Source organism: Neovison vison, chromosome 3 (genome assembly GCF_020171115.1).
Source record: "Neovison vison isolate M4711 chromosome 3, ASM_NN_V1, whole genome shotgun sequence".
Lineage (NCBI taxonomy): Eukaryota > Metazoa > Chordata > Mammalia > Carnivora > Mustelidae > Neogale > Neogale vison.
Window position 1 is genome coordinate 56,823,307 of NC_058093.1, and position 22,314 is coordinate 56,845,620.

Consider the following 22,314-nt stretch of genomic DNA (forward strand, 5'->3'; position numbering starts at 1 on the left):
GGGTCCCAAAAGCCCAACATGGTGCTTGCTATAAAATAGGGATTCAATTAATATTTTTTAGTGATGAAATAAAAGAATGTATTTAATATTTTCACTGTTCACCTTCTACAGCTTTCAATGGCAAAATATAGAACTATACTTCATCAGCTGCATAATATTCTATTATATGTATAGATCATGATTTGTTTAACTGATCTTCTACTAATGTTTTAAATAGCTCTTACATCCTTCTCTTGATATTAATTTCTACCCCAAATTACAAGCTTATTCCTCAGACTTATGATTCTACGCACTCAGGTGTCACAGGGACTAGATTCACCTCCTTGCATGAAACAACCAAAAAATAGACAAAAAGATATGAAACAATAGTTTGTAAGAAACTGGACATGAGGTAACAATGAGAGAAAACAAATGTAGCAAGCCCTGTGATTGCCCAGCTTAGTGCCTTAGGACAGCTTCCAGGCTACATCACACGGAGAAATTCAGGCCGAGCTGGCTGACTCCTGAGATGAGGAGACGGAACTGAGAGTCCAAGGGAGACGCAAGTGGCTACAATGCTCAGAAGGGAGTACTGGAAAGGAGAGAGCTGCCTAGAAAGAGAGCTCCACAGACCTATGGAAGGACTCCAGTTTCAGCTGAATACTTATCAGCGCCCATGTGTCAGGAACCCATCTGAGACTAGGGAAAGAACCACTTGAAAAGGGTTAGAGGTGATGGTGCTAGATGCTCACACAGGCTGGGAATAGTACCTGTTCCTACCAACCAGCTTGGGAATCCTCCAAATTCACAGCCGTCGTGTAGAGTACTCGAGGATCTTGCGTCAGTAGTTAGGGGATAATTAGCCCTAGACTGAGCACTATCCTAGTCCTGCCTAACAAGTTTTAAAAACCAAGAACTGAAAGGACCAAACTTTTTCTGATTACTAGCACCCAAGAAGGCAAAATTTACAATGTCAGGCATCCAATCAAAAGTAGAATGCTTGCAAAGACACAGGAAAACACAACACATAATTAGAAAAATCAGTGAAAACTGACCCCAAACTAACAAGATAGTAGAATTAGCAGACAAGGACATTAAGTTTGAGAAAATAATGGTTGAAAAAATTTCAAACTTGATGAAAACTATAAGGCACAGATCCAAGAAATACAACTAACTCCAAGGAAAAGAAATATGAAGATAACTACAACAAAACATATAGTCAAATTGCTTAAAACCAATGAGACAGAAGAACCTTAAAGGCAGCTAGTAAAAAATCTCTATGTACTTCCACACATTTGGCCTGAGAAGAAAACCCTACTTCATCACCTCTAATTAAGCAAACGTGAAAAGAGTTACAAATATTCTTTTCATGTACCTGGCTTTATACAAGTTATTGGTTAGTAAAGAAGTACTAAGAGCTGTTCCTGATTTATTCTGAGAACTACTGTCTTGAAAAACCTCTGTCATATGTCCAAAAATAAATGGGCTAACCAGTCAACCAATTTTTACCGGTTTGAGACTAGATGACTTCCCATTTATATATAATAAAGTAGATTGAGCTGATGATACATTTTAATAGTCTACTCATGGTTGTTTTAACTTTTACATTCAAATTGCTTAATTAAAAAAAAGATCTCTAACTAAAATGTAAAATTATTTTTAAAAAATTGGAAGGAATTTTGTATAAAGAGATTCTTTAATTTTAAATAATTTTCTATCTTCATTTCATACAACCCCCTGGTTCCTTCCAGTCCTCACTTCCCTGACATGTGTCAACGAGTTTTAATAAACATCTTTGGGGGGTCTGGGTAGCTCAGTGGGTTAAGCCTCTGCCTTTAGCTCAGGTCATGATATTGGGGGTCCTGGGATCGAGCTCTCTGCTCAGTGGGCAGAAGAGGAAGACAAGAGATGAAACAGGGAGTGCTGTTCACTGGATTCATTTCCCTGATAATAAAAGTAAGTGCATAATGCCAAAGAAAATGCCATTTGTCAATTGGAGTAAATCCTAAAAAAAAAATACCAGATTATGTCTTCTTCAGTTTTATCAAAATCACTTCGAACCCTCTCAGGTTCACCTAATGGTTGTTGTGGACCCAGGGGTCCACCACTCATTCTGAGTTCAAGTGAAAATTTTTTCCTTTGGCTCTCTTTAGTTGGGCTGAAGCATGCTATAGCTTTCAAATAAATTTGACTACGCTGTCAGTAAAACATGAATAAAGAACATAAGAAATGTGAAAACCCTGGTCTAAAATAGGTCTCTATGCAATCGCTTCCTCACAGGACTCAAAGGCACTTTCCCATTCCATACAGCAGAACCTCAGGCGTACCCGTACTGCTCCTTAGCTGTTTTCATTGTAATAGTGTTACCATGACTCAGCTCCTAGGAGATTTCTTGCTATTACTGTGGAGAAGACTAAATGAAGCAGATTCTCAACATTTTCTCTCTCTAGGATTGTTCCTTCCCAGTCTGATTCAGGAATTAAAAAAAAAAAAAAAGATGATTGATCTATAATACCTGCTCCCTTCAGGTAAGAGTCCCCCACATATCCATAACAGGAATTTGTTTTCTACTTTAGACCTAAAGGTGTAACCACATCCTAATACAAAATGGAAGAGTGACAGTCACATCACTGTGTGTGTGTGTGTGTGTTTGTATGTGTGTGTGTATCAACAAACTTGTTTCATTTTCCTTCCACTTTGCTGAGAGCCTTTAGCTAGCTAATAGCAACATGGTTCTCAGGCTCATAGAGCCAGAAGCTCACTTTGCTTCTGGGTATGAATACCCCTTAGCACTGTTCCTAGAGCTGAAGGTCTCTTGATGGGTTTGCCGTTAGAGAAACTAAGTGCTTTTTACCCTTTCGCACAATACCCATCAATACAGAGCAAGGTGTAGGGTATAGTGTTTTATCTCCTGGAGTGCTTTTGTCACACATCCAAGTCCTATGGAACCACACTGGAACTGGAAGATCCTGTGTACTGTTACTTCTCTGCTTATAAGTTGCCTTTACTAATAAACTTTCCTGCAATTAGCACTTTGTGTGTCATTAGCGGTTTTGGTAACCATGCATCTTGTACAGCAGTTGGTGTCCAGCAAAGTCCTAATGTCATGGATTTCTGGAAGAGGAGCACACAAGGGGAGAAGATATTCTCCTTAGGGTCAGCAGTAATTCACTTGGTGGGGTTAGGATGGTCTCAGTAGCTGTGCCCAAGGATGGCAGAAGCTCTAATGTGGACACCAAACAGGGAGACTAGTGGTGATAAAGTGGCTTGAAATGCAGTCATTCCTCCTTCCTTACCAACTTAGAGACTTTCAAGAGTTTAAAGTTGGAGGGTGAACTAGATAGGGTGGAGGCCTCTGTAGAAGGGAAAGTGAGGCAAACTCTCATGATCCCTCTGTTATGATATATGAGGCAACTAGCCCCTGTGATAGGAAGCCAGTTATTGTGAGGCATGCTCTATAGGAACCTGAGTGGGAATACCAGCAGAAGGAGATCCAGCAATAAACAGAGTAACAAGAGCTAGGTTCTCAACAGGAGCACCACCAAAAGCAGCACTTGGAAGGATCCTTAGAGGCTTGGCTTCTTTGTTTGCATGATGAAGGGACAATAGTGGTATTAAAACAAGTGGAGGAGAGGGAAATGCCCTTGTTTCAGAATGAGCACGAGCATGGGTTAACTAGTACTGCTGGGACAGGTACTGCCACACTTTTCTAACTGGATGCTTGGTAGCTTTGGTAAGATCCCTGTTGGGGTGATTTTCTTGAGACTCTTGAATGTGAACTGGACTAGATCCACATAGGATGCAGCTGCTCTGAGATACTAGCTGTGTTAGCATGAAGATAAGAAACCCCAGGACTTGAGAGGAGAAGGCCTGATAACATGATCTTCATGCAAAGGATGTTAAATGATAGAATCAGAACAGTTCTACCTAAGTGGACAATAGTTTTGACTTTACTCCTTCATCTGAGAGGCAACGTGAGAAAAGATACAGTTATGGGGCATTTGGGTGGATCAGTCATTTCCCAGGGTCGTGGGATCAAGCCCCACATCGGGCTCCCTGCTTGGTGGGAAGCCGACTTCTCCTTCTCCTACTCCCCCTGCTTGTGTTCCCTCTCTTGCTCTCTCTCTCTGTCAAATAGATAAATAAAACCTTAAAAAAAATAGTTCTTTCAGATCATACGAGCCCCATTTCAGGTGAGGAAATGGAAAGAGAGAGCCTAATTTGTGGCACATGTTTTTATACAAAATAAAAAGAAAAAAGGAACAAAGAAAAGAGAAGATAGCTAGACTTCTGGCAGAGACTCCCTCACACAAATACATGTGGTACTGCTTATAGAGAGAAGGATTTATAAGACAGAAGTTGATATGTTGTATAATTCTAGAGTGTGGAAGTGTTACCTGCCTCAAAAACCTAAAAGACCTAATGGGATGGTGGAAAAGACCTGTGAGATGAGACACAGAAGATCCAATAGACATGAGCTTGAAAAGTCATCCACAGAGGGGGATTCACCAGAAGATTAGGTGAAGAAGGTGCCTGGGGAGGACTGTTCTTCAGAGATTACAGCTGTTAAGCCTCACCCCTACCCACTATCTGGTAAGATCTCACAGTCTCCAGACTCTTCAAGAAAGGATTTAGAGAACAGAACCTAGGGAAATACCTGTATCATCTCAACTCCTGAAATGGGGTTATGGGTGGAAATACTGTCATCACCTCCACCTCATGAGTTTGATTCAACTCCAGAAGCCAGACTTTCTCTGTTCCTAATCTGGGCTCTTTCAAATGTAAGAAGGACTAGGGCTGGGCTCTGTCCCTGGGTCCCCCTCCAAAGGATTGCTAATCACCCTCACTGTGCTGAAAGAAGAGCCTCAAATATTTATGGACTTGCTAAATAATGAGGGACAAGTATCTACCGTTCCAGAATGCAGAAAGGCCTTGGCTAACAATTTCCTTTATTGGAGCTGGGAGTTGGTTGTTACCTATGGCTCAAAGCCCAGAATCACATTCACCGCAAAGGCCTTTGGGCCTTTTGTGTGAACTCCAGTTGTTCCTTTATCAGACAGCATACTGGCATGGAAATACTGAGGTATTTAAGTCCCACACAAGCATTTCCACATATCAGTTGGACATATTTGTTGTGACCTCTATGGCAGCTTTGGTAACTGTTGGCCAGGCATGTTGTCAACACCCAGATGCACTGACCAGGCCTGCCAAGGCTGCACAACACAGTTATATACCTGGAGGAGAAAGACTGCATTTCTTATGCAAGAATAGATTCAGGCAGGAGTACTGAAAACAATGCCATTTTGCTATTTAACAACGCTGTTTGACACTAGCACTACAAGGGCCTATGACTCTGGCAAAGATATTCTGATGGCATTTGTTAGCTTTTGAGTATCTGATATTCTCTAGCCACTAAACAGTATATACCGTTCCTGGATATGAAGGAGTTATTACATCTCTCCCATGTGTGAACCATATAATACTATGAAGACTGAGACATATTTATTATATAGTAGGGTTTCCAGAAATGATACAATCATACATTTGAAGTTCCTTTCATAGTTGCTGCCTTTCAGCAATGGGCTGGCCAACATAGTACTGAATGGCTGGTCCATGTTCCCTCTTCTCCACAGACAGTACAGAACACTGCAGTAGTATTCTAAAAGATGGCTGCACGAACTCCTCCACAGTTACCTCCAACCGCTGTCTGGTCTGGACACTCCTATACTCTGAACACCCCTCATACCGCATAAAGGTCCCTACACTTTGGTGAAGTTCCCTGACATCTTGAAGTTGAAGAGCAGAGATGAAGAATCTACTTGGCATCCTGGGGACACTGAGTTTTTATACCTCAACATTCCTCTCCTTTTTTGGTACCTTTCAACTGGTGTCTGGGAGGCTCCTGCTGCTCATATTACGGAAGAATGGATGGACACAAATGCCGATATTCTCTTGTTTTCCAGATGACACTTGCAAGTAACACCCACAGGAGGGGCAATTTGAATTCTCCCTTTATTCCAAACACTTCTAAATTTTTGTTGTGCACTCACCCTATAAGCAGGAGATTTTGCTGCAGTCCTTATACCCATACAGTGTACTCTGTCTGGAGGACATCTTTGGTGGGAAAATGGCACCTCCTGATTTCATGTGGAACTTACTGTTTCAGAAAAAAAGGACAGACTGTATGGATCAGCCCTGAAGATAATGATGGACTTGGCATGGGAATAAGCATGCCTACCTCAGAGGGTGAGAGGGCGGATGTAGTATGAATAACTCTCTCGTCGCCTTTCTTACAGATATTAGCAAATTGTACTGAATAGTCCTCTACAGCGATCCCACACAATGACACTTATTTCAAAGCTATCGGGATGCTGTATTTGTCATCCTCAACCTACTTAATTATGGAGGACCTTGTGGGCATTCCACTCCCAGACAATGCCACAGGATTACTCATTACTCCAGACTCCTCATTTACTTGGGCTATCCGTAATTCTGTCCTTAACTAATTATACTGTGTAAAACTCTATCTTCTTAGAAGAAGAGGGACACTCATATCCTGACAACTCAGCTCCCATTTCCCACATCAGGGGTGCCTGGTAGCACTTTTCTCCCCTTTAGACCTACAGTTGAGTCTCACTAATGGAACGCTGGCAGTTATCCCCAGGAAGTATAAATGCCATATGGATACAAAATGCAGCATTGAACCAGACTGGCTGACACTCTGTGATCCAGTAGAACTTGTTTTCTTATGTGAACAGCAGGGCCTTCCTGCTTCCTACCTGGACATAACATTGTCTGCACACTTTATCAATAACTATGAGATCTTTTTATAATGCCTTTAACTGGCTGGTTAGCTTAGCTGCTTAGAGTGTGGTACTAATAGTGACTCAAAATCTAAAAGGCACTCGAGACTTTACCAGCTATGATCTCTGGTGTCAGCATCAGAATGTACTTGTAAATCGACAGGTAGACAGGGAAACAAGCTTTCATTACTTTGCACAAGGGCTCCTCCCTTGACAGGCATCCATGAAGCTGAGGGTATGACCCCCAAATCAGCTACCCCAGGGGACAATGCCATTGAGAAGTCTTGGGGTCTTACCACTGAACACTTTAGCATTGATTCCTTGACCTGAATAGTATTATAAATGCATAGTTTTAGACCATTTGTTGGATATACTATAGAAATATGGCTCAGGGGAAATCTAAATCTACTAGTGTTGTGAATATTATTTGTTTGGAATTTTTCTGGCTTATCTAAGGCCTCCTTCAGAAGACACCATTTAGGGACACCTGGGTGGTTCAGTTGGTTAAGCGGCTGCCTTCGGCTCAGGTCATGATCCCAGCGTCCTGGGATCGAGTCCCACATCGGGCTCTTTGCTCAGCAGGGAGCCTACTTCTCCCTCTGCTCTGCCTGCCATTCTGTCTGCCTGTGCTCGCGCTCTCTCTCTCTCTCTGACAAATAAATAAATAAAATCTTAAAAAAAAAAAAGACACCATTTAAAATACAATTGATAGAATGTTTATAGCAGCAGTGTCCACAATATGGAAACTATGGAAAGAACCTAGATGTCCATCAACAGATGAATGGATCAACAAGATGTGGTATATATATCTACAATGGAATACTATGCAGCCATCAAAAGAAATTAAATCTTGCCATTTGCAAAGATGTGGATGGAGCTAGAGGGTATTATGATGATCGAAATAAGTCAGTTAGAGAAAGACAATTATCATATGATCTCCCTGACACAAAGAATTTGAGAGGCAAGGCAGGAGGTTCCTGGGGGAGAAGGGAGGGAAAAATAAAATAAGATGGGACCAGGGACAAACTATAAGAGACTCTTTTTTTTTTTTTAAAGATTTTATTTATTTATTTGACAGAGAGAAATCACAAGTAGATGGAGAGGCAGGCAGAGAGAGAGAAGCAGGCTTCCTGCTGAGCAGAGAGCCCGATGCGGGCCTCGATCCCAGGACCCTGAGATCATGACCTGAGCCGAAGGCAGCGGCTTAACCCACTGAGCCACCTAGGCGCCCTATAAGAGACTCTTAATCTCAAAAAACAAACTGAGGGTTGCTGGTGGGGGCAGACGGGGGAGGGTTAGGGTGGCTGGGTGATGGATATTGGAGAGGGTATGTGCTATGGTGAATGCTGTGAATTGTGTAAGACTGATGACTCACAGACCTATGCCCCTGGGGCAAATAATACATTATATGTTAATAAAAAGTAAATAAAAATAAAATATAATATAATTGATAGAAGGCATCCATCAACTGAGCCACACCAAGGGTCAGGAGGTGGACTAAAGGGGAATAAACCCTCAGTTTTAGCTAAATGGCTACAGGGGCTCTCCTCCTTCCCTCTTCCCTGAGGCCCATCAGCAAGCCAGATTACCCACTGAGCTAGTTTGCAGAGGGACAGCAGGGCCTTTAGCTGTTGTCAGCACTGTTCCCAAGGCTCTCAGTATGTGGAATCTGCCCTTTGTATTCCTAGGCTCAGAGTTCCTTTGATATATATGCTGTTGCTTAGATAAACAAAGGGTTTTCAACCTCCTCTTGAATTAACCTAAAAATACAGAGTATGGGGGCACCTGGGTGGCTCAGTGGGTTAAGCCTCTGCCTTCAGCTCAGGTCATGATCTCAGGGTCCTGGGATCGAGCCCCGCATCGGGCTCTCTGCTTATCGGGGAGCCTGTTTCCCCCTCTCTCTCTCCCTGCCTCTCTGCCTACTTGTGATCTCTTTCTCTCTGTCAAATAAATAAATAAAATCTTTAAAAAATAAATACAGAGTATGAAGGAGGGCACCTCTCTCGGGAGCTCTTGTTGCTTGTCCAGTTTACAGTCTGGACAACAGTGCTATGGAACCTATCAATATAGAGGCTCAGCAGATCCTATGTTCTTTGTTATGTCTTTACTCTAGAGTTGCCAGACTGATAAACTTTGTTGTTATTAGCAGCATGTATTTCACTTATGGTGTGAGTTATCTTGCATCTTATAAAACATGAATTTAGTTAATAGTTTTCTTTGGAGGTAATCCAAGATCTGATATCTTCTCTTTGGATAAAGCTATTATAGGATTTTTAAAAAACACTTGGGCATTTATTTTTTTAAAAACTTGTGCATTTAAACTTTTAAATAGATGAATGTTAAGTCTAATTTCATTAAGAACAGATTGAGCTTTTAGATAATTTTTTAAAAAGTGATAAATGAAAGGAATAGAATATTGCATATTGTTAATACTGTATTAACTTTTAATATCCACTTATTTTATGGTAGTTTCTACCAGTTAGTACTTACTCATCCTTATCAGCCTTGCCTCTCAGATACACTACTTTCCTATAGTGCACACTAATATGCTCTTGTTCTTTGCCTGGTATATATAGTATATCTTTCCAATTAGATTGCGAGCTCTTTCTGGATAGAGACAGGTTAATTGATTCTTTTGTACCTCCATAATGCTTAGTATAAGGCATAATATAAGTGCATATTAAGCACTTGATGATTAAAATCATAAAGGTTTTTCATTTTAATGAGCCGGAAGATAAAGGAAAGGAATCTACATCTGTTATTTATTTTATAACTTTCATAGCACTTAAAATAATATAGCAGATGCACATTCATCACTGAATTAATAAAAACTTTATGAGGAAATAACCCCTAAGTGAAAATTTATTCCTACTTTTCCCCTGTACCATGCAATGACCACAAATAGTAGTATAAAGTATAATTAATGTTTATGTATCACTTTGTAGTTCTCTTAAATCCATTATTTGACATGATAACAACAAAAGAGTTTAGACAGAGCCTATTAAATTTCTTTTGTAGAGAGAGCAGGGTCCAAAGAGGCTAAGTGAAAGGGCCCAAATAGAAACTGAGGTCCAATAACTACAAATTCAATAAATGTTATTTAATCTGAGAGGTCTAAAATTAAAAAGAAAAGTTTCCTGTAAGCTTTCCTATAAACCTTATAAAGACATTCAATTACTTACTTTCTTATAATATTTTTAAAGTGCCTGTGTTGTATATAGTTCTATCTTTAACACTAAGAAGAATCAAAATTATGACAACTATCAAACTTAATATGAATAGTTTATCTATCAATTGCCAAGATAATGGTGTAATTATTTGGTTTTCTAGGAGTTCACAGATAATAAAAAATAGTTCCACTTACATAAACTGCAGAAGAATTTATAAAAGGGCTAGAACTTGAGCTGGATCAAGAAAGGTGAAATTTAGATGGCGAAGAAAAGGCAAGTTAGCATTATATTGAACAGAATTTGATAAAACAAAGCATGCAAAGTATGCAAAGCAGGAGGAATGCACATATGTTAAGCAACGGTGAGTAGACTTGTCTATGTTAATTCATACTGGAGAACAGTATAAACATATTTTGAAGTCAGATTTATAGAAGTCCTTGAATGCTTGAATGCTAGGTAGTATACAGACTTATTACATCATGGTATCAGCAATAGGGAGTCACTCAAGGTTTTGGAGTTAGAGGCATGACATGATGACAGAATGTAATGGAAGGAAGAGAGTGAACATAGAGAAATTGGGGACAGGTGTCATAATCCACACACCTATTAATAAAGAACCAATTTCAGCAGTGTTGAAAAGAGATTAACTTCAGACATTTTGAAGGAAAAGTTGATGCCCTAGATAACTTCAAGTTGACATGACCTAATGATTGAGACTGATGTGCCCCTTAATCAAATTGAAGAATATGTAACTGGTCTTCAGTGGGGTTTGGTTTTTGTTTTTGTTTTTTTAAGCTTCACAGATGATTCTTATTATAGATAGGCAAAGCCACGTGCCTGGGTACTTCTTTACTGCTCTTAAGCTTTACCAAGCCTTGGCATCTAACAAGTGACTCATAATTTTACAACTTTTTTGTAATTTTATAATTTTAAATTAGATCTCTAAAGATATATGCACTTAACGTTTATTGCAGCATTAGTTTTTTTAAAAATTCTAATTAGTTAACATACAGTGTGGTATCAGTTTCAGTTGTACAATTTAGTGTATCAATACTTATATACAACACCCAGGGCTCATCAAAAGTGCCCTCCTTAATACTCATCACCTGTTTTACCCATCCACCACCCCCCAACTCCCCTCTGGGAACCATCAGTGTGTTCTCTATAGTCAAGAGTCTGTTTCTTCATTTACCTCTCTCTCTTTTTCCCCTATGTTTATCTGTTTTGTTTCTTAAATTCCACATATGAGTGAAATCATATGGTATTCTTCTTTCTCTGACTGGCTTATTTTGCTTAGCATGGTATCTCTAGCTCCATCCATGTCATTGTAAATGGCAAGATTTCATTCTTTTAAAGGCTGAGTTATATATTCCACTGTGTGTGTGTGTGTGTGTGTGTGTGCGCGTGCGCACATATGCCACTGCTTCTTTATCCATTCATCAGTCTATGGACATTTTGGCTCTTTCCATAATCAGCTGTTAGAAATAATCCTGCTATAAACACTAGGGTACATGTACCCTTCAAATCTGTACTTTTATATTCTCTGTGTAAATACCTAGTAATGCAATTGCTAGACTGTAGGGTAGTTCTACTTTTAAATTTTTGAGGAGGTTCCATACTGTTTTCCACAGTGGCTGCACCAGTTTACATTCCCACCAACATTACATGACGGTTCCCCTTTCTCCATATCCTCACCAACATTTGTTGTTTCTTGTGTTGTTAATTTTACCCATTCTGACAGGTATGAGGTGATATCTCATTGCAGTTTTGGTTTGTATTTCTCTGATGATGAGTGATTTGTGCATCTTTGTATGCATCTATTCGCCATCTGTATGTCTTTTTGGGAGAAATGTCTGTTCATGTCTTCTGTCCATTTTTAAAAATTGGATTGTGATTTTTTAGTATCTGAGTATTAGAAGTTCTTTATATATTTTGGATACTAATCCTTTATCAGGTATGTCATTTCTAAATATCTTCTCCAATTCCATAGGTTGCCTTTTAGTTTTATTGGTTGTTCCCCTCACTGTGCAAAAATTTTTTATTTTGATGAAGTCCTGATAGTTTATTTTTGCTTTTATTTCCCTTGCCTCAGGAGACATGTGTAGTAAAAAGCTGCTATGGTTGTGTCAGAGAGGTTACTACCTATATTCTCTTTTAGGACTTAAATAGTTTCCTGTCTTACATTTAGGTCCTTAATCCATTTTTAATTTATTTTCATGTATGGTATAAGAAAATGATCCAGTTTCATTCTTTTGCATGCAGCATTATTTTTAATAGCCAAGATATAGAAGCAACCCAAGTGTCCATCAATAGATGAGTAAGAAGATGTGATGTGTGTGTGCGCGCGCACACACACACTCACACACACAGAAATATTACTCAGCTATAAAAAAAGAATAAAATCTTGCCATTTGGAATAACATGGATAGGCCTCAAAGGTATAATGCTAGGTGAAATAAGTCACTCAAAAAAAAAAGACAAATACCATAGGATTTGACGCTCATATGTGGAATTTAAGATCAAAACAAATGAACAAGTAAAAAATGAAACAAAAAAAACCCCAGACTCTTAAATACAGAGAACAAATTACTGGTTGCAAGAGTGGAGTTGGTTGGGGGGTAAATGAAATCAAGGGGGTTAAGAGTACACTTATACTGGGGAATCTGGGTGGTTCAGTCAGTTAAGCCCCTGACTTCAGCTCAGGTCATGATCTTAGAGCGGGGACTGAGCCCCGTGCTCAGCAGGGAGTCTGCTTCTCTGTCTGCCCCTCCCCCTGCACCTGTTCTCTCTCTCTCAAATAAATAAAATCTTTAAAAAAAGAAAAGAGTACACTTATCTTGATGAGCACTGAGTAATGTATAGAATTGTTGAAACTTATATTGTATACCTGAAACTAATATAACACTGTTATTATACTTAAATAAAAAAATAGATTTCTCTACTAAAACTTTCATTTAATTTCATTCAAAACAAACTCCTCCTCTTGGCTTCTCTGATTCAATTTTTAAAAAATACAATTTTTCTACTGAGGATTGATTCATCAAATTTATCTTTGATTCCACTTATATCATATACAATAATTTCTCACAGGAGTTCTGCCTTTAAGATACCATGGTCTTCCCATGTTCCTTGGTTGTATCTGGGCTTACAGTCTCCCTACTTCATATCTAGGCTACTAGAATGATCCCATACTGATTTTTCCACTCCCTTTTTCACCAATCCAAGGTGTAATTAACTCCCAGATTATTTTTGTCTTTGCCTTCAAGAGCTCATAGTCTACTGATAGAGCTGGCCATGTATGCCAAAAATTATGATGAAATATTAAAAATAGGCTATATAACATTTCTCTGTTTTGTGCCTTTTAGACACTTTGTGTTTATACCTTTCACTGCTTCTGACCTCATTCTGATTTGCAAAGCTTTGTGTGTGTGTGTGTGTGTGTGTGTAAGATTTTATTTGTATTTGAGAGAGACAGAGAGAACACAGGAGTGGGGTGAGAGGCAGAGGGAGGAGCAGACTCCCCGCTGAGGAGGGAGCCCAATGCAAGACTTGATCTTGGGAGTCTGAGATCATGACCTGAGCCAAAGGCAGCCACTTAGCTACTAAGCTACCCAGGTGCCCTGACTTGCAAAGGGACCACCCCTGGATTGGAAAGCAAGTATACTGGGATATAGGTCTATCTGGAAAAGCTAGGAGTTTCCTAAATACATAGCCCAGAACAATTCTGTTTTTGTTAGGTATTAGGGTTCTGCATAAGATTTTTAAAATTTTAAACAATTATTTAAACAAAACTAAAGAAACGATTAACCCATTTAACCCATTTCTTCTACCACCCTCCTCCCTCCAACCTCTGGCAACAACCAATCTGTTCTTTTTATCTATGAGCTTGGTTTTCTTTTCTTTTTCTTTTATTACTTTTTTAGATTACGCATATAAGAGAGATCATATGGTATTTGTCTTTCTTTGACTTCACTTAGCATAATGTCCTTGAGGTCCATCCACATTGTGGTAAATAGCAAGATTTTATTCTTTTTTATGGCTGAGTAACATTCCATATGATGTGTGTGTGTGTGTGTGTAGACCACATTGTCTGTCTTTATCCATTCATTCACTGATGGACATATAGGTTGTTTCCATAACCTGGAATAATATGTGAATAATGTGGAATAATTTGTGAATAATGCTTCAGTGAACATGGGGGTATATATACCTTTTGAGTTCGTGTTTTCATTTTTCTTTGGATAAATATCCAGAAGTAGAATTGCTGGATTATATGGTAGTTCCATTTTTAATTTTTTGAGGAACACTGATAATCTTTTCCATAGGCTTCACTGATTTACATCTCCACCCATCAGTTTACATTTCCCCCAAGAGTTCCCTTTTCTTCTCATTGTCACCAACACTTATAATTTCTTGTCTTCTTGATTCTAGCCATTCTAACAGGTGTGAAGTGAGATCTCATTGTGATTTTGATTTGCATTTCCCTGATCATTTGTGATACTGAGCACCTTTCCATATGCCTGTTGTTCAGTTGGCTATGAGTATATTTGCTTTGGAAAAATGTCCATTCAGATCTGCCCATTTTTTAATCAGATTGTTTTTCTGCTTTGAGTCACATGAGTTCTTTATATATTTTGGCTATTAGTCCCTTATCAGATATAAGATTTGCAAATATTTTCACTCACTCAGTAGATTGCCTTTTCATTTTGCTGATGATTTCCTTTTTTGTGCAAAAACTTTTTAGACTCATGGAGTCCTGCTTACAGATCAGTGTTCATTCCATGCTTTAAATATTTTTATTTTAAAATATTTTATGCAAATGGTAAAAAAAAAGGAACCCACCACAGTCTTTTGTAAAATCGTCAGGCTGGCCAACCCACATCAATTTTTAAAAAGAAATAAAAGGCAGCTGAAGCTTCCATGTACCCTCCCTGACTCCATCAACAGCTTATGCACTGGAAAGGCACAGCCTGGATTTCATGTATCATTCCAGTACATGACTTCATACTCTTACTTCATATAATCTGAAGCCATAGGAAATATATTATTGTGTAAAGAACACTGTTTACTATATGCCAACAATGCTTACATGCCAGCCACTACTCTAAGTACTTCACGTGCATTAAGTACTGCCTCCCCCCACCGGCAAAAGATTTTTATTTTAAAAAAGGCTGGTTCCATTGCTAAAAACATCTACCTTATAGAAATTTGGGCCTGGATATCTAACTGGACTGTTAAACTACTACAAGGCATGGATTGTGTTTTATAGGTCTTTGAACCTCCTGCAGTGCCTAAAAATCCCTAGCATAAAGTATGTATTCAAAGAAAGTGTGTTGGGAGAAGTTTCTGCCTATATACATCACCGTGGAGCCACAGCTACATCCCTGGACTTGGGAGCACTGACTAATACTCTCAGTCCCATCAGAATTTTCACATTTGGAAACACCCAAACACATGGTTCTAAAAAGTTCAATTCCAGATGGCTTATCAGCACATAAACACAGTGTGTACTGGGTTAGTTTTTTTTTTTTTTTAATTTTTTTTAAAATTTTATTTATTTCTTGGACAGAGAGAGATCACAAGTAGGCAGAGAGGCAGGCAGAGAGAGGAGGAAGCAGGCTCCCTGCTTAGCAGAGAGCCCGATGCGGGACTTGATCTCAGGACCCTGAGATCATGACCTGAGCCGAAGGCAGAGGCTTTAACCCACTGAGCCACCCAGGCGCCCTGTACTGGATTAGTTAATGCAACACAAGTGGAGGCAGCAAGAGAACAGTCTAAAGGTAAAACATCAAGGATTCTGTGGTAACCCAAAACTCAAAGAAAAAAGTTTAACGGAGAAGGTGGTGATCATAAATATCAAACATGAACAAGATTTCAAGATGAATGAGGATTATGATAAGGATCTTAGTTTAAGCAAGTTATGTCTAGGGATACTGTCAGGATGGATGCTTGTTGCAAAGGTTGAAGAATAAACCACATGTTAAAAAATCTGACAATGGGAGAAAAAAATAGAGAAGCGGCTACAGAGGATAATACAGGTAAAGATCCTTGTCCACTAAATAAGAAAGGAATAGTCTATGTTTGATGTCAGAAAGAGTGGCAGAAGAGAAATCATGGAAGGAATATTTATCAGTGAAAGAGGCATTATGATTTCAAAAGGAATGGGGATCAAGGTTTTACAATGTTTACCCGTAAACCAAATTTGATTCTGGAAGCACAAAATATATTGAAGAAGTAACAGAGTTTTTAAAAATATGGTTTTTCATATTATTTTGTAACAGATTAACAGTTCCTACCTTCACCACTCTCCATGCCTTCTACAAAAATCCCCCCACACTGGGGAAGAATCCAGTACCGGCGTCTGTAACGATCCTGGCCAAACATCATCGAACGTAAAGAGTGAGAAGCGTCAAAGAGCTTCCTTCTGTACTGACTCTGTTGCTGTTAAAAAATGATGCATATAATTAAGCTATGGATGTCAATTGGTTTAAGAATTAATATATAAGTGACTTTACACTTATTATGCCTTTAATAAGCAGCTAAATTCCACTTCTGGGAACAGACAGCAAAAGAGTTAATATTACATGCCTGACTTCAATTTCAGTAACATTTACAAAGTTAGAAATTATTTTGAAAGTAACAGGAATATTTTTGTTACCATGGATTAAACATGCTTTATTTTATCAGTTATCTTATAGTAAAGCTTGTCTTATGCTTGATAATAAAAATGTGATCAAGTATTTTGCTGGCCAAAACTGGCTCAATCCTATTGGTTATATAGTATATGACAAATAATTCTCACATATGTAATTGACCATATCTGGTTTTTTTTGCTTGTTTTTATACTCATACTGTAAACCTATGTAACATACAACTAAGTTTTGGGATAAATTCGAGATGAATCTAACATTGATATAATATATAGCTACCTCATAATATTAATCTCATTATAATTCCAAAAATTCATCCTTTTTATAAAAGTTCATTTAAAACTTCAATAATGTTATTGAAATTCAATTTTTAATTGACTATTTTAAATGAGAAGTACACAAATATATAGTTTATAAATCTAATGCAAATAAAATATACATATATAGTAATGTAAAATGAAACATTAGATGCTGAAACTATTACCATGAATTTGATCAAACTTCAAAAGTAATTACCTACAAGAAATAAAACCATGCATTTACTTATATTTTGTATTTAAATGAAGAGCTGCAGAATAAGGCCCTGATTAAGTTTAGGCTTTTAACACTGGTTGGCATTAAACTTTTAAAGTTTAATTGTGAGACTGTTTCTAGAGCTCCTCATTTTAATTACTTCTAAGAAAGCTTGTTTTTATTTAGCAGCCAGAAGAACTAATCCCATATAAGGTGGATCTTTAAAACACTGAAAAAAAGATGTTAACTGTAATCTGAAAAGTGCTTACTTTACTCAGTTTTTCAATCTGTTTTTCTAGCTCTTCAACACTTGCTGCTTGGTCACCTTCATCCTACACATAACAAAATACAGTATCATTTACCTGTTTTTAAGATTTATCTCTTTAATCAATCAGCAAATATTTAATGAAAGTCTCCTTTACACAAAGTACCAGGATAGGCACTATGGAAATAGTATACAAAGTACTAGGATAGGCACTATGGAAATAAGTAAGACTCAGTTCTTGCTCTTTATAAATAATATGGTAGGGAGAGAAAATATTAACACTAAAAAACAAAAACTATCAAATAGTAGGAAGCTATAAGGATCTCAAGATTTAAGTAGAGATCAAGAGTTACAGAGTTCAGGGGAAGGTGAGATTCATTCTAGTGGGAATCTATACTAAGAAATGCTACATGGAAGTAGTTGTGTTTTTATTGTTGCTATTGTTGTTTCTGTTTTAAGAAGTTGTGTTTTACTCAGCTGTTGAAGAATGGTTAGGAATTGATCAATGAGAGAAGAGAAGGCAGGGCATTCCAGGAACAGTGTGACATATCATGACCTGAAAGGTACATTAAGGATAGTGCGGGAAATAAGGCAGGGATGAGTTGAGGGCTAAATTGTCTAGATCTGTGAATGCTTGGCAATGGACAATGATATCCTTTGAGGGAGGATAAACAGCAGAACTATGCTTTACAAAGATTAATCTGGTAACAGTTGTAAGATGGCCTGGAGCAGGGAAAGGACTAGAATTGGCAAATCTTGTTAGTAGATTCCTGCAGTGATTCAAGAGGGAAGGAGAATGTGGGCGTCACTGGTGTTAAAGAAATAGAAATGAGAAAAGCAAATGGATGTAAGAAATAATACATAATTAGAACTGATAAGTCCTGACAAGTCCAGGATCTAAGGCAGGGAAGGGTGAGGGAGAGGAAGGAAAGAGCAAATTATGATGTTAAAGCTTTAAACCCGGGAACTGCTAAAATACTGGTACCTTAATTCAAAAGAGTCATTTTTAGAGCAAAGAAGGTTAAGTTACATTTTGAACACTGAGATTTTAGAAGAAAAAAATAATCTCTACTATATACAGAATTAATTTCATGAATGGAAAGTACATATGTGGCTATATGAATTTTTTCATTCTAGAAAATAAATATAGGAAAACTAGCCCCAAATTTTATGTTTGAGAAGGAAATCATGAGGTAATAGAGAGTACATATGCTTCTTTGAATGTCAGCTACACTACTTTCATATAGGCAAATTACTTAACTCTTCTAAGACTGTTTTGTTATTCGTAAATTGGCCATAATATTATCTGTAACATAGGATTTTTGTGAGAACTAAGTAAGAACAGATCTGAAAGCAACTAGCATAGTTCCTGGTATTTAATATATTTATATACATATACATATATGTGTGTGTGTGTGTGTGTATATATATATATATATATATATGTGTGTGTGTGTGTGTGTGTGTGTGTAAGATTACTTTCCTTCTTTCTGAAAATTATACTTTAATAAGAAGATATAGGTAACTTAGGATAAAAAAAAAAACAGAAATTTATTTTTGATGTTCACTTTTTTTAAAAAAAATATTTTATTTACTTATTTGACAGACAGAGGTCACAAGTAGGCAGAGAGGCAGGCAGAGAGAAAAGAGGAAGCAAGCCCCCGCTGAGCAGAGAGCCTGATGCAGAGCTTGATCCCAGGACTCTGGGATCATGACCTGAGCTAAAGGCAGAGGCTTTAACCCACTGAGCCACCGAGGTGCCCTTGATGTTCACTTTCTATAAGCATTTTTACAAAGCCATGTTGCCATCAACCACTCGTGAACAGTTATTTCTACACCGGTATCGTTATTGCCCTAATAAAAGGAAGTGAAAGGAAAATCTCAACAGTTTTACCGTTATCTATCATTATCCACTCCTTATCCAAATTTAGTGAACCAAATTACAAAAGCATTTTGGACATACTTTTTGTGCTAATAGTAATATGATTTCTATTTGGGTTAAAAAAAATCCTAAAATCTTTAAATTTTGACTCTCAAACAGATAATTCATATCTATAGGATTCTGAACAGATCTTTTGACCAAAGGATAAATGTTTGATAATTTGCTTATGTAAAAATAAAATTCAATCAACAAATATTTGGAACAAGACATGGCAGTAGCTATGTATCAGCCAAATTAACTAACTGCCCTTTCTAAGACTCTTCTTATGATGGAAAAGAAGTAGAATGTCAACTAAAGCTCTATTTAAAGGAGCTTTGGCTAATAGTCCCTATAATTTTAAGAAATATGAAAGAATCTGAAAGACCAGAGTGAAAGGCGACAAGAAAATTAAGAATACAGAATCCCTGCCATTTTTCTCCACGGTTTATCATCCCATAGGGAGGGCCATTATATGTCCGTATATGCTGGAGTTTAATTGCCCACATAACTTTACATGCCTAGTTGTGAAGTTAAGGCTCACAAAAGTTTCAACACAGATCTAAGCATTAGAGAGACTCCATGTGTTAAAGGAATGAAAAGTGAGAAGATAGGATCATATTTGAGACAAAGGGCTATCCATGACTTAGTCAAGGGCAGTATTTTCTAACTGAAAGAGATCATGTGGGTCTCTTCAATTAATCCTTTGAGAAGTATAACTACTGAGAGGCCAAATCTATTTTTGGAGGAATAATGTGCCTATCTTACCAGTTAGATTCATTAAATAGTTAAGATTTTATTTAATAGGAAATTGAGAAGTGGCTGCCAGTTCTTCATTATGGAGAATAGCTCTCAAATCATTTAAAGGAAATGCTAATTTGCCTTCTTAGGTCCTAAAATATTTATTATTTTTAAAAGCTTTTAAACTGTTTTCTCATATTAATAACAAGCTATATACATTTGCCAGAATTTTGATCAATGAAACCCTACAATCTAATTAACTCTATAGTTCAACACTCATAAAAAAAATAGAGTACCACTTTAAATAATACATCTTGTCTAAGAAACATAATGATTTTTAAATAATTAATAATGATTTTTAATCTCCCTTAAAAAAAATGTATGGCTTGTTAATTTTCCATGTGAAAAAAGCAGCCAGGCAAAACAAATAATTTCTGTAAATAAACTCTAATTTAGTAGGATAACTACCCAGTATTTTAAAATTTATTAGAGTTAATACTTCAAAACAATTTATAATATTAAGTGCTAAAGAGTGATCCTAATTCTATGAAAAGGTGATTAATAAGATCAGAAAGGTTTAATTCCTGCTACAGAGTCAGCTTCACTTGCCAAATGAAGCAAACCAGTTATAAATGGTATCTTTTGTTTGAGTAATTACAATTCTAATATCCAAATTATATAGCCTTCACATTATTTATCACAGCATGGAAATATATGATCAAGTGGTTTCAAAAGTACAACGTTATGAAATAATTAATTTCTGCAAGGAATCTCAATGTAGTCTCCTTTTCAGATTGATACTCAAAAGAAGTAAAGCTCATTCTAGAGATTTTTATCATTTTGGTTTAAAATATAACATGGGAAAGAGTTTATGAAAACATTTTGCATTTATGCTATTTTTACTTAAGAGAACTGTATGACCATGACCTTGTAAGTTCCTCCACATTATCCAGATTCAGTCAAAATTTTGATTCAGTAATTCTTCATACACTCTATCAATGAATTCATCCTTCTAAGTCTTCTTTCCTTATTTATCCAGCAGTACTTAGTTGATGTAGTAAAGGAAAAGAATTCTTTCTTGAGGGATGCCTAGGTGGTTTAGTTGGTTGGTTGTCTGCCTTTGGCTCAGGTCATGATCCTGTGGTCCTGGGGTCCCTTGCTCAGCAGGGAACCTGCTTCTCCCTCTACCTGCCACTCCCCCTACTTGTGCCCAAGAGCGCGCTCTCTCTCTCTATGACAAGTGAATAAATACAATCTTTAAAAAACATTTTAAAAAAAAGAAGAGAATTATCTCTCAACTTCCTTAGCTAAACACTCCCAGAATTGAGGACAGAGGAATGACTGGCAGTTTATCTTTTGAGTATCATTCTTCAGGCTTATCAGTATCTTTAGCATTCTCTTCTGGTAAAAAGGGAACTTTGACCTTTATTTCCCTTTTATACATGTCTATTTCTGTGGCTTATGGTAGCTTCCATTAAACACACACACACACACACACACACACACCTCTATGACCTTGTCTTCTTTCCTGTATCCTATTCTTCAAAGCTAGCCCCTCTGCCTTGATTGAATACCCTCCAAAATCTTTAGGGACCTCATACCATTAATTATTCTCTTCATCTCTTTAATCTTCAACCCCCCCCCTTATTTTTTTGACTCCCTTCAACCAAAAATCACCTCATGTCTTTCATAGCTGAAAAATTCTTGGTCTTCATCTACTTCTAGGAACTAACTACCCTTTCTTCTGAGGCACCATGCTTAAAGCAGTCATTTTCACGTTCTCACTTCTTATTTTTCTCATTCATAGCCTGCTTTCCACCCCTGCCCCTCTAATGAAACTGCTGGCACTGGTTACCAATGAGTCCGCATCGCGAAATTCAGCAAACACTTCCAGTCCTCATCACACGAGATTCCTGCTGCCTTCATACTATAATTTTCTCCTTTTTGAAATGTTTGTATTTTCTTCATTTTTATTACTACACAAGTAGAAAAGAGTTAACATTGTGGGCCTGACTGCTATCCTTTGAAAGCCTTGCTCTTAAGATTGGCCCTTGGTGTCTGGGAACTTGGATTTTATTTTATTTTATTTTATTTTTTAAAGATTTTATTTATTTATTTGACAGAGAGAGATCACAAGTAGGCAGAGAGGCAGACAGAAAGAGAGACAGAACGAGAGAGGGGGGAAGCAGGCTCATCACCAAGCAGAGAGCCCGATGCGGGGCTCGATCCCAGAACCCCATCATGACCTGAGCCAAAGGCAGAGGCTTTAACGCAC

At 37.6% G+C, this 22,314-nt stretch overlaps 1 protein-coding gene and 1 long non-coding RNA gene across 19 annotated transcripts in view; one reads left to right on the plus strand and one right to left on the minus strand.

Annotated features, from left to right (window-relative positions):
• Positions 1–22,314, minus strand: part of BAZ2B (bromodomain adjacent to zinc finger domain 2B) — a 315,898-nt gene that overhangs the window by 25,685 nt on the left and 267,899 nt on the right. For 17 of the 18 annotated variants that reach the window (XM_044242153.1, XM_044242152.1, XM_044242151.1 and 14 more), the window contains 2 exons: positions 17,385–17,447; positions 16,249–16,393 (listed from right to left, as the gene is read on the minus strand). In XM_044242153.1, the coding sequence (XP_044098088.1) occupies positions 16,249–16,393; positions 17,385–17,447 (208 nt within the window). The remainder of the gene's footprint in view (positions 1–16,248; positions 16,394–17,384; positions 17,448–22,314) is intronic. The other variant, XM_044242145.1, reaches the window with a different exon arrangement.
• Positions 1–22,314, plus strand: part of LOC122902525 — a 93,682-nt gene that overhangs the window by 14,122 nt on the left and 57,246 nt on the right. The window lies entirely within an intron of this gene.